This window comes from Triplophysa dalaica, chromosome 24, assembly GCF_015846415.1.
Source record: "Triplophysa dalaica isolate WHDGS20190420 chromosome 24, ASM1584641v1, whole genome shotgun sequence".
Classification (NCBI taxonomy): domain Eukaryota; kingdom Metazoa; phylum Chordata; class Actinopteri; order Cypriniformes; family Nemacheilidae; genus Triplophysa; species Triplophysa dalaica.
Window position 1 is genome coordinate 15,448,106 of NC_079565.1, and position 13,272 is coordinate 15,461,377.

The 13,272-nt window shown below is 39.2% G+C and overlaps 3 protein-coding genes and 1 pseudogene across 3 annotated transcripts; all 4 read right to left on the reverse strand.

The window, feature by feature from the left end:
- Nucleotides 1-8,381, reverse strand: part of LOC130414332 (uncharacterized) — a 36,655-nt pseudogene extending 28,274 nt beyond the window's left edge.
- Nucleotides 3,214-3,624, reverse strand: LOC130414338 (histone H3). Its single transcript, XM_056740194.1, has one exon. The coding sequence runs from the start codon at nucleotides 3,622-3,624 to the stop codon at nucleotides 3,214-3,216; it is 411 nt and encodes a 136-aa protein (XP_056596172.1).
- Nucleotides 4,629-5,033, reverse strand: LOC130414638 (histone H2A-like). Its single transcript, XM_056740656.1, has one exon. The coding sequence runs from the start codon at nucleotides 5,031-5,033 to the stop codon at nucleotides 4,629-4,631; it is 405 nt and encodes a 134-aa protein (XP_056596634.1).
- A 3,404-nt stretch (nucleotides 8,382-11,785) lies between the features above and the next one.
- Nucleotides 11,786-12,506, reverse strand: LOC130414401 (histone H2B). Its single transcript, XM_056740277.1, has one exon. It carries the CDS (start codon nucleotides 12,499-12,501, stop codon nucleotides 12,127-12,129), a length of 375 nt encoding a protein of 124 aa, XP_056596255.1. The 5' UTR covers nucleotides 12,502-12,506; the 3' UTR covers nucleotides 11,786-12,126.
- Nucleotides 12,507-13,272: the final 766 nt, after the last annotated feature.

Genomic DNA, 13,272 nt, shown 5'->3' on the forward strand with positions numbered 1-13,272 from the left:
TTGTGTTAAAGAAAGTAAGTTATATAAGTTTAGAATAGACAATAGGGTGAGTAAAGTATGACATTATTTTCTTTTTTTGTTTGAACTATCCCTTTCAAGGCTTAGATATAATTTATAGTATATATAGTATAACCTCAAGATTGTGGGGCTCCTCATTAGTTTGATAAAATCTACTGTTGTTCTCACTACTTGGAATCAACAAAATTTGATACTGAGGACAAACAAAATAGTTTGCAGTCATCACAGGTTAGTAAACTTATAGAATAAACTTAAGAATAAACTTCTTAATGAAGAATTTAGAGCCCTTGTTTAGCCTCAATGCTTCAGCTGTAGAGTCATGACAGACAGAGAAGTATTGAAGAACCACTCCATGTTTTCTCAGGATTGAAACGCCATTACTAAAGCCAGTTTCTGATTCTTATAAAAAGTGTTAATTTTGTTTAAATTCTTCAAAATATTTTATTTTGTGATCTGCAGAAGAAAGAATATCATACAGGTTTGGAATTACACGAGGGTGCCTTACTCACAGAAAATGTATTTTCCTATAGCGGATCCATAACATTGTTAAGGTATTACAATGTATTGAATGTGTGTGTTGAATAATACATGATACACAAGGAATTGCTGCTTTTCATGAATTGAAAAATATAAGCTCTTGGTTCCAATAGGCTGTGGAAATGTGTTGTGTAATATATTGCATTATTCTCCAACCATATATTTTCATTAAAAACTGGTCAGTAAATGATCAAAGAATGTTCATTTTGGGGTCTTAAAACCTCCTCTTCCAGTTGGGGGATGTGTTGCACAAATTGAGGGGTAATGTTAAATTTTCTGTTTTCAAAGTCTGGGAAGGCAAAAGTCACTTTAAGATCATCCGATTCTCTTTCAAGCCCCATCTCATTCACAGATACAAAAGTGAAATACATTGCATTTAGGTATTTAGTATGAAGAAAGTAACAGATTGTGTCCCATAGTGTGAGTTTGTGACCATTTGTTTATTTTTGTTTTGTGGTTGCTTAATTTTCAGCCTGAAATTATAAACCTGCATCCAGGGTCGTACTGGGGTTTCACAGTGTTCAATTTTTAAAATTTGTTTCTCGAGGTGCAATTGCATCCAGGGTCAGTGATGAAATATGTTATATATCGATGACTCCACAACCATTATAAGCTACTGGTACAATGGCTTTGGGGAACAAAATACTGTTTAAGAAATGAATCGTAAGATGCAACTAATACAAATGAATAAATGTTAATCAGTAAATGCCTGCTTGTCTCTCTTATTCTCCTTCTCATCACCAGCTTTCTTCAGATATAAACCTGCTAAAGTATATGATTTGTAACATATCAGTTAAAACTTGATAAGCAGATGTCAACTCACTGATAAATGATTATAAATCATTATGACCTTAGTTGGACACACTTTACAATTTACTTATTAATTATTTTGTTTGCAGATGAACTACCTTCGATCCGTTGGATGATTAAATCCTGGGTCTGAAGTCAGGAACATTTTGCGAAGATTTCATCAAATTAGGACTCGGGGGCCCATAGTTTGAAAGGGAAGAAGAACAAACAGACCTTCCAAGATCTAAGAATTTACCAACAGTAAAAGGCATTTTTTCCCCTTTTCAGCAATTAATCATTTAGGGTCATTCAAAAGTTTTGTTTTACAGTGTCATCATACAAAGAGCATTTCTATTTGATCAGATATTGTCATTTTATATTTTAGGGGCAACACTAAAACATTTTAAGAGCTGAGGGCAACGGATGTGGAGGACCTAATTCTAGTTTTGAAATATGCTCCACACAGAGACTTAATGGTATACATTGTTTTTTTTTAATAAACGATCAATACTAGAATAATGATGCAAACTAATAGAAGTGTGAAAGTGAATGATTTTTCATAAAATGGGCCAAATAAAACATTGAGAAAATATTTGTAAGCTAACACACCATCTAGTGTTGTGATGTTAAAGGTTGTTTGAATGTTTTTGTGAATGTAGTTTTCTATAGTAAAACCATAATATATGTACATCAACTTGGTGACACCATAATAATTATTTCACATATAGTAATTAGCTCCAACTCAAGTGTTTGAGATCATATCTGTCTTAATTGTGTCCTTTATTTTGTTTGTTTTCAGATTATGCTGAAGTGAAGATCAACTTGAATTCCTTTCTATATAGTTTGATATTTTTCATTTTATATTTAAGAAATTGTTACTATAAATAGTTGTATTCATATGTACATATGATAAATAATTTAATAATATTGCATTATTTTAACGTATTTATTGTTGTTATTGATGTTTTCTTTCTACGCGTTCCATCTGTATGTTGTTAAATTGAATTAGTTAAATTTAAGAAATGTTGTTTTATTTAACACTGGCTAGTAGTTTTTTTTTTAACTTTCAAGCCCAATCGTAAGATTCCGATTCTGCCACGATTGGATGATCGGCCTGTCCGCCATTTTGAGATGTGTCGAATCATGAAATATTTTGAACTGTATTGTATCGGCACCAAATTCGACACACTTCAAATAATTACCGTCCCAGACATACCCTTGAAGTTTCGAGACAGTGTCACCTAGTGTTTATAAGATGACGGCTTTTAACATAAGATAAATGCTTTGTCATTATTGTTCTTGCTCCGTGACGATTGTTTTAATGTCTCGTTTGACATTTTCTTACATTCGGTTCAGAACTTATAGTAAATCATGTGAAAAGCGTTTTATGGCTGCTCATTTGACAAATGTGGTACATTTGTTTTCCAATCTCCGCTCGTATATTTGGACCGATTCTCACAGAAATGGCCGAACTGATTTTTTATTTCTGGGGCGTTTTATTCTTACGTCCCGAATTAGATGTTATTTTTTGATACAACAGTTGTATCAAACAGTTATATAAATACAAATATTTTTAAAATTAAGAAACTTCAGGAAGGGGTAGCAAATGTGGAAAGCGTGTTCAGTTTGTTTTGGTGGGGCTTTCTGAGCCGGCCGTAACTTATGTAATGTAATGACACTATGGCCAATTTTCTTATTTTACATCCATCTATCATGACTACACAACTACTGCAGAAAATACGATTACATTTAGTTATTTAGCAGACGTTTATACAAGCGGCTATAACAAGGAAAGTTGTCTCGTTCAGTGGAATTGTGATGGCTCTTAAAAGAGCCTTTGGGTTTGAAGTGCATAGTACAGACAGGAGTTTAAGCACGTTCTCCGCGAATGCGGCGTGCCAGCTGAATGTCTTTGGGCATGATGGTAACTCTCTTGGCGTGGATAGCGCACAGATTTGTGTCCTCAAAAAGACCGACCAAATAAGCCTCGCTGGCCTCCTGCAGGGCCATGACAGCGGAGCTCTGGAAGCGCAGATCAGTCTTGAAGTCCTGAGCGATTTCTCTCACCAGACGCTGGAAAGGCAGCTTACGGATCAGCAGCTCTGTGGACTTCTGGTAGCGGCGGATTTCTCTCAGCGCCACGGTACCGGGCCTGTAACGATGAGGCTTCTTCACCCCGCCGGTGGCTGGAGCGCTCTTACGGGCTGCTTTAGTGGCGAGCTGCTTCCTCGGCGCTTTGCCACCGGTGGACTTACGAGCGGTCTGCTTAGTTCTTGCCATAACTGGCGTTTCAATTCCTCTCCGACAAAGACAGAAAAGATTTACTGGCTAATTTTGCGCTGCTGGTCGTTTATAAAGACTGGTCGCCCACGAACTCAGAGGGTGGCAACAGAGCACGGGAGTGTGATTGGATAATGTGTGATGTCTACGTCCACAACGGGCCAATGGCTGTGCGTTTCCCATTTTCAAGCCAAAAGCAGCCGCAACTTGTGGTTCCCGCGCGAATCCCTTTGTTTAAACTTGCTACATTAAAGCCTATTATCTTACTTGTAATGAACCCAATTTTTTTACTTGCCATTGTCTGAATGAAATTGTAATTGTAATACAGATATTCTCTCTAGAAAGGTTTCCAAATCCGTGTCGTTGTTTCTCTTACGTCACAGCAACAGCCGGGAGTTGATTAACTCAATGTGTAATAATTTTCCTTACGACTCTATAGAATCAAGTAGCTGTAGCTCAGTGGTCAGAGCATTGCGTCAACAACGCAAGGTTTTGGGTTCGCTCCCAGGGGATTGCACATATCCATGTATAAATGTATGGGACATTGCAATGTTAGTCGCTTTAGATAAAAGCGTCTGCCAAATGCATTTATGTAAAGAGCTTTATTGCAAAGTATGTTTGCACGTACAAGGAATTTGTTTTGGTGACGGGAGCATTCAGTACATAGAATCAGCAACAACACACAAAGACCATCAAACAATAGAGTTACACGGATGATTTAAAGGGCTTATGGGTATAAAAATGAATACTCTCAACAGCTTTACTCTTATGTTTATTGTAAAGTTATGTGTGTATGTAAATATGTACAAGTAAAAAATAAGAATAGTCTATTGTAGTAAAAGGTATGTGTTATATACAGCAGAAATCAACCACAATGAAATAAACATTAAAGACAACACTTATTTTAAGAACACACAGACTGGTCACTGCACAACCTAATACCGTAAACGTTCGTCTTACAAAAAGACATTATATGGATTACAAGCACGTGCATTGCTTGTCTGTCACGCTTTAAACTTAGTCGCTGTGGCCTTAGCGGGTTTGTCGGTCTTCTTTGGCAGTAACACCGCCTGGATGTTGGGCAACACACCACCCTGCGCGATGGTCACACCGCCCAGAAGTCTGTTCAACTCCTCGTCGTTACGCACGGCCAGCTGCAGATGGCGGGGAATGATTCGACTCTTCTTGTTGTCCCGAGCGGCGTTTCCAGCCAACTCCAGGATCTCAGCGGTGAGATACTCGAGAACAGCGGCGAGGTACACTGGAGCTCCGGCACCGACGCGTTGTGCGTAATTACCTTTGCGAAGTAGCCTGTGAACACGGCCAACGGGAAACTGAAGACCCGCTCTGGATGACCGAGTCTTGGCCTTAGCTCTTGATTTGCCACCGGTTTTACCTCTTCCACTCATTTTTTAACAAGATTATATCTTCTTAAAATGATAAAAATTCGAACATTATATGCCCTGCGGGTCGTGGTTTCCAGAATTTAAAAGTGCCTTTCGTTCGCCTATTGGTTGGAGTCTGTGAAAAATTTTGACCAATCACTCAAATTCCCTCTAAAACGCCAAATCCCGCCCATTTCTTTCCTTCTGCCTGATTTGTATTAGTTTTTTGATCACGCTACATTTCGCCACTTTACGCATAAGATTAAATTATATCTATATACTCTGAGACATCCCTGATAGCACACATACATCTGGTAGACGGCTATTTTACGCCGCATTTACATCAGCAAATCAAAGTTTGCTCAGCTGTACGTTTATATTTATGCATTTGGCAGACGCTTAAAAAGCGACATTGTTACATTGTATTGTTCTATACATTATTTTCTGGCTATGTGCCACCTTCTGGTATCGAACCCATGACCTTGGCGTTGTTAGTGCCATGCTCTACCCACTGAGTCGCATGAAATCTGTAAGATAAGAAAAGGAGGTTTAGTGAAACCTCAGTATATTAACTCTGAAATAATCTGTCTGTTTCAGAATGTGAGTATGTCAAACCCAAGAGAGAGGGGTAACTCAAGCCCGTTTCTAAAAGAGAGGTCACTTATACTCAGAGTCAGTAACCATAGTAACTTACTCTGTGAACCTAACCTGGTCGGGGGCAGGTTTTCTTTGGTAAACCCAGAATTTCTTTTGAGTGCAAGTGGTGTACCTCATTCATTCATTCATTAATACAGTCATTCATGGCACACATGTTGATCACACAGAGACCTTCTCAGTGACTAAAATGTCAAATGTTCTTTTATAGAGGATCCTGTATATTCAGAGGCTCCATTCATTAATATGGATGTTCTTTGATTTCAGGAGAGGAATTTAGGTCCCGGGCAGAATTTTGTCATTTCCCTGTCCATTTTTATTAAAACTGTGCCATATATATCTAAATATATATCATCCATCCTTTCATCAATAACATCGTCCATCTGCCATGCAGATTCTTTCCCTTACATGCCCTCACAAGTGGTACAATTCTGTGGAGGATCAGAAATGACTTAATAAAGTTTTTAAATAAATTGCATGAATACAGAAATTATTAAATACAGACATAAATGCCAAAATGAAACGATAAAGGTAATAAATAATTGATTTAGATATACAGCCTTTCCTACCCAAATCTACTCCGAGCAGGATTCGATCTGGCGAACAGTCTGACTTTGACACAAAAGTTTGACACCCTAACAAGTGTCCTACACACCATGACATCACTAGAGCACTGATGGGGTTTGAATTATATTTTTTCATTCATTTACTGATTAATTTATTCGTTAATTGGTACATTTGTCTGTATATTAATTTAAACCTAAGTCACATTTGTAAATCCACTGAATGCAGAGCAGAAAGTGTGCCTCGATTGCAAAAGCCTTTGTGCTGCCATGTTGCTTTTTTGGTGCAGTTGCCATGGTGAATCGTCATAGTGGAGATCCATTGATCATCCATGGCTTGTTTTGGTTCAATCGCTTAACTCAAGGTAATACCCAGAGTTTATAGAACTACTCACATCAGCCATTCTGAAACAAAAAACTCAAAGTTTTCCATCTTTGTGTAAATCAACTCTATGTCGGCTGAAACTCCTTATTGAATTGAATCTCTGATCCCTCAGCGTGTTGACCAATTCGGAGTCTACGTCACTTTTACGTCACTGGCGCGCATACTGGTTGCAGAAAAACCTGGAAGTAGAGCAGCAATGAGTGAAACGGACAAAAAAATGATTTAAAACGAGTTTTGTGTCTTTGAATGTCAGAACAGAAATGGCAAAAATTATGAAATTTTTTACTATGGAATACCGTAGTTGAATATGCCATTTCAAGCCAAAAGTCATTAAACAAACAAGCTGAGTAGAAGAAATCATCAAGATCTGATTTTCTATAATCTTGCGAAGTCATACTAAATGTTTTAACAATTAGAAATAAATTTGCAAAGCAAATACTCTCCATTAAATGGTTTACGTCATCACGTGAAAATGATGCAGACATTATGATAAAGATATCCACAAACACACACAAGAAAGCTCTTTATCAAACAAGAGTAGGTGGCTCTTAAAAGAGCCTTTTGGGTGTTGAGAGTTTCGAGCGGGAGTTTACTTGGAGCTGGTGTACTTTGTACACGTAGATGGCGTAGCTCTCCTTCCTGGACTTTCTACGCTTCTTTCCTCCCTTTCCGGCGGTCTTGATTGCGGCCTTCTTTGAAACCTTCTTGTGTGCGGACTTCGCTGGTTCAGGCATGATCACTTCGATAAGAATCAAGATGTAGAACAAATTAAGACTGTGAGATGCATTTATCCACAGTCTATGTCAATGTTCAGAGACGTTCTCTTGTTTTCATTGGACAAAGAACATAAATTGTTTTCATTGGAAGGGCTGAGATGTGCAAACGGTACCCCCACCCATCGTCTAAATAACGCGTCCTCCCCACCCATGTCTTTGTTTTACTTCCCGCAGATGTTGTATTTTTTTATTAGACATTTCTGTAAGTAACACGGGCTAAAACAATTCGCAAAGTTAATGCTACGCTGGTGTAATTTCCTTTCATTTCCATGAAAGTCTCAAGAAAAAAATACACGTTGGAAATTAAATTGACAAAAAGGACAATACGCAACGAGATTTACCAAACGCACTATGAAAACAATTTTGTTGAATACAACATTTCTTTCGATATACTGCTTGATTTCAAATATCAATAACTTGGTAAGCCTTCTTACAACTGAGAAACAGAATACAATAACAAACTACGCATCTACGACAGACTAGAATCATTAGACATCCAGGATCAACCTTTGTTCTACTAAACACTCAATGTTTTGTGCAAATGTTGTCTTGAGCTCTTTGTGCTATTTTTTGAGAATACAGAAAACATGAAATAACTATAATTTGCGAGGTGAAGTAAACTCTTTGCGTGAGAACGTGGGTGCCTCTTAAAAGAGCCGTTTGGATTTTGCCGTTTCAAAACCGTTTAACCTCCGAACCCGTACAGAGTGCGTCCCTGTCGTTTCAGAGCATAGACGACATCCATGGCAGTAACGGTCTTTCTCTTGGCGTGTTCAGTGTAAGTTACGGCATCACGAATAACGTTCTCAAGAAACACCTTCAGCACACCGCGAGTCTCCTCGTAGATCAGACCGGAGACAACGAATCGCAGGTTTGGTGATTCCCTCGATGTTATTGCGCAGAACTTTACGGTGACGCTTTACGGTGACGCTTTACGGTGACGCTTAGCGCCTCCTTTGCCGAGTCCTTTTCCGCCTTTGCCTCTTCCTGACATGATTCCAGTCCTCTTGGTCAGTCATAAGCCAGTATGCCAGGCACGGCAGAAACTTCTAGCCTCTAAAGGACCTAATGGAGACACGCAGAAATTGAGGACGTTTTTTTCCACATTTCTATGTTTTGACCTGATCCAGTTCTTTTTCTAAATCGTTTATGGATTTTCACTGGTTTTATGTACATTTGTAAAGTATTGATATGGTTTATTTACATTATGTTATAAATAAAGTAAATAAACCATATCAATACTTTACAAATGTCAGTCGGAAAAGGGTGGCTTGCTCACTTCAGGTAGGTGGAGAGTTCCTGCCTGAAGTGGAGGAGTTCAAGTATCTGGGGGTCTTGTTCACGAGTGAGGGAAGGATGGAACGGGAGATTGACAGACGGATCGGTGCAGCTTCTGCAGTCATGCAGTCGCTGTACCGGTCTGTCGTGGTGAAGAAGGAGCTGAGCCGCAAGACGAGGCTCTCGATTTACCGGTCAATCTACGTTCCTACTCTCACCTTTGGTCATGAGCTGTGGGACAAGATCCCGGAAACAGGCGGCCGAAATGAGCTTTCTCCGCAGGGTGGCTGGGCGATCCCTTAGAGATAGGGTGAGAAGCTCGGGCACTCAGAGTAGATCCGCTGCTCCTCCACATCGAGAGGGGCCAGCTGAGGTGGCTCGGGCATCTTTTCCGGATGCCCCTGTAACCGGAACGAACCACACCTGCACTAGGCGGGCCTCGAACCGGGTCGGTTCGGCATGGGAGTCGGGCGCTCTAGTGAGGAGCCTAAAGACCGCAGTCTCTAGCGTCTGTCGCTAGAGAGTCCTTGAGGTCGGGAAGTGAGGTTTACATACTGCACAGCTCTACACTAGCTTGCCTCCGTTACACCCCCTGGAAGCCTTCCCGGGAAAGTGTTCCGGGCATGTTCCACCGGGAGAAGACCCCGGGGACTACCTAGGACACGCTGGAGGGACTATGTCTCCCGGCTGGCCTGGGAATGCCTCGGTGTCCACCCGGAAGAGCTGGAGGAAGTGTCTAGGGAGAGGGAAGTCTGGGCATCCCTGCTTAGACTGCTGCCCCCGCGACCCGGCCCCGGATAAGCGGAAGAAGATGGATGGATGGAGATGGACATTATGTTATAAGAAGTAATCCGCTAATACAGCATTCAGCCGTACTTAATGTGTTGTTCGTTTTAGCAACGCAAACTAAGATTGAAATGACGACAAATAGTTGATGAAGTTTTTAAGAAGAGTGGGATGTTACTGTAGCAGGACAAAGGTCTTGGGTTTATAAACCATAGGAACACAAATATGCACTGAAAGTCAATACAATCCGCTTGAAAAGAAGAATTAAGTAATTAAGAGCATTAGCTTTATGACCTTTGATTTAATGTTTTATAATAAATCTTCATTTCAGACTTAAACTACATAATATTGGGTTTTCTTTCAAACCACATACATTTCTGAATGTTAAAGTTTTTAAATAAAATAAAAAGCAAGGACATATAGCATACAAAGGAGTAGCCATTTACCTTTATTTATTAAGCAAATGGGTGGTTCCAATATACATTAAACACAATTGTATATATGAGTAAGTATTTTGGTCTAATTTACGTATGGCTTACAAAACTTCATTTTCCAAATATTGCCTTTATGTAACACAAAATCTTTCTTACATACTCTGGCAAAATCCATGACACTGTCCCAAATGTAAAATGCCAGTGTAGGAAGCATATTAAGACAACTTAGTTTTATTTCAGAAGTGCAAGCACGTGGCAAAAGATTTTTATAATCATGGTTTTTAATATCACAGTTCCCGGTATAGAGTGACTTTCTTTACGCAACAAGTCGACTTGAATAGTTACTTATTCACGCTTATATACAGTTGTGTTGTTAGTCTTGACATTTATAGTCTCTGGTATCCTGAAGCAAAATGTATTTGTCCTTAAAGCAAAAGTAAAACTGTGAAAATGATGTGGAGATGAAAGATTAAAGTGTAAAAAAATCATTTTAATGTATCAGTAGCTAACCATGTGAAGTTTGAAAATCAATGTTATGACGTAAACGATGTGATAGGGTCCCTGTGATTTTAGGGCACCTATTTTTTCTGAGATTGAGTTATTTTGTTGTCCTATATGATCTTTTTTTCAAGGCGTGCTCTCACTACATATATATATAGGAATAGACATTTGTTTTTTATCTTGTATTAAATATGTTTGGGTGAAAGCCAGTTGGACAAAAATCTGTATCTGTAGAAACCATAAATCTCTCTAAATTAATCTGTTTCACAAGCACACTAGCAATTGTAAGATATGCTGACAATAAAGCAATGTATTGTACATCTGTAGATGATAAAACATTTAAAAGTGATACATATATTATATTGCAATATTTATAATTCCATAATTCCGGTAAAATACCTACTTTTCTTCTACATCCGGCGGATTTACAGGACGATTTCGTTTATGCGCCCCCTGTCGGTTCAAAGAATATCTCAACGGCGAACGCGTCAAGTATGAACGTCTCGTCCGTTTGGGGAGTTGCGCGCGCGGTCCGCGAAGCGGAGCCAGGCTCGACCATAAACAAGGCTGGATCTTTCCGGCGCGTTGAGCTCAAGTCTGTCCCCAAATGCACTCCCATGTACCCTTGTGGACTCGTGCCTAGTGGCTTATAGATCTGCACTCGGATGAGGTCCACAACACCGCAGTGCACCATTTGGGAGAGGGCCATTGGTTTCTCTATGGCGCTGAAAGCAAAAGATGTCCGCGTTTCGGTCCTCCTGCAACTGATACTCAGCTGCCATTGGCTCATCTGTGCCAAGGGGAGGGGCTTACCGAAGGGTTAATCATCAGTGTGATGAGACAAGGGACAATGACGGATAAGACTGGTTTTCAGCGTTTTATTAGGGAAAAGATTTGGAATAAATATGCTCATATTGTGAATTAATTTAAAGTTATAGTAAATTACTTGTCTAAGACCTTCGCAAGAACATGGTAAACTGTGTCGCTTTTAAACTATGTTTATAGGTTGTGGCTAGCCTATAAAAATAAGAAATAAATTATAATAGACAAACACTTTATCTTTATTTGGTCATTGCAATAAAGCTTCGTTTCCTTGGTCTTATTTTGACAAAATCTCCCAAGTGTCTAAAAACTTTATAATATTAGTCTGTATTAAGTAAGTGCAAGTTAATGAAATAAATGTAATCACGTAAGCAAATGAGCTACATGATTTTAAAGCACACCTTAAATAATACTGCCTCCTACAGATCAAACAACAGTTTTACTTGAATTTCTCCTTTACTTTACACAAATCGATCGACAGCGATTCACTTGATCATATCGAAGCTCATACATAGCCTTCCTGTAGCTCAGTGGTAAGAGCAAAGGTTGTGGGTTCGATCCCAGGGGATAGCAAATACCTATGTAAAATGTATAGGATAAAGCAATGTAAGTCGCTTTTGGATAAAAGCGTCTGCCAAATGCCTAAATGTAATGTGTAAATATTTGGGCTGCACTCCTGAGTTCTAACGTTACTCGTAACCAACATCAGTGTGGCTCAGGTTTGGACTTATTCATGCATTTCCTCAATTGTCACCATAAGTGTCCATTTAATTTATGTTTAGACTGTACAATACAGTCTAATTATTTTTGACAAATCAACACTATACCACCATGTAAAATCGATATTGGAAAATCTTTTCAGAACATATGGGCGGCTCTTAAAAGAGCCTTTGGGTGTTGAGTGCTTAAAGCGGGAGTTTACTTGGAGCTGGTGTACTTTGTGACGGCCTTAGTTCCCTCAGACACGGCGTGCTTGGCCAGCTCACCGGGCAACAATAGACGAACGGCGGTCTGGATCTCTCTGGATGTGATGGTGGAGCGCTTGTTGTAGTGAGCGAGACGAGAAGACTCACCGGCGATGCGCTCAAAGATGTCGTTGACGAAAGAGTTCATGATGCCCATGGCCTTAGAAGAAATGCCGGTGTCGGGATGAACCTGCTTCAGGACTTTGTACACGTAGATAGCGTAGCTCTCCTTCCTGGACTTTCTGCGCTTCTTTCCTCCCTTTACGGCGGTCTTAACGACGGCTTTCTTTGAGCCCTTCTTGGGCGCTGACTTCGCTGGTTCAGGCATGATTTACTCAGAAGTCACGACTGTGTGGGGAACATACCATAGGACTGCCAGTTTTTATTCTCTGCTCATGCAAATTTACAAAGACACTGGTCTCATATTCTGATTGCTTGTCTTGGTTCATTGGATGAGTGGACACTAAAAAGAGCCAGTCAAAGTCTTTAAAATAACAGTCTCATGTATGAAGACACCCCTAGGCGGGCGATGTCCTTCCCGCCCTTTTTCAGTTATTGTTATGCAAGGCAACTGATGAGCTTTTTACGAAGCAGAAATGTTGATACTATGTGTTGTTTTGTTCTTTATTTTGCATTAAAGCGTTTATCAAGTGAATACATGTGAATGTTGGATAATAGTAAGAACGTTGTGTGTAATATGAGAGTAATGTGTCACTAAACATTACTGCTATCAGTACACTTGTCATTAAAGAATGTGGTTTATAAGAGAATTTGTATGTTTTCACAAATCCGTGCATCTAGTGAAATAATGACAAACCAACACATTACATTCATTTAATAGAAACTAGAGCGAAGAATAAAAGCGTCCAATATTCTGTTTTTCAGATAATGCTCAATAGTCTAAATGTATTTAGAATTAATACATTAATTATAATGGCACGATGATCTATAATTACTGTTCAGCTCTTGTACAATGTTAAATGCAATTTCGTTTGTAAATCGCTTTGGATAAAAATATGAATGTGCTTAATCTGTGATTAACGAGCAGAATCATAAGTAAAACTTGCTGAAACACAACTTAGAAAATACCAGTAAATTC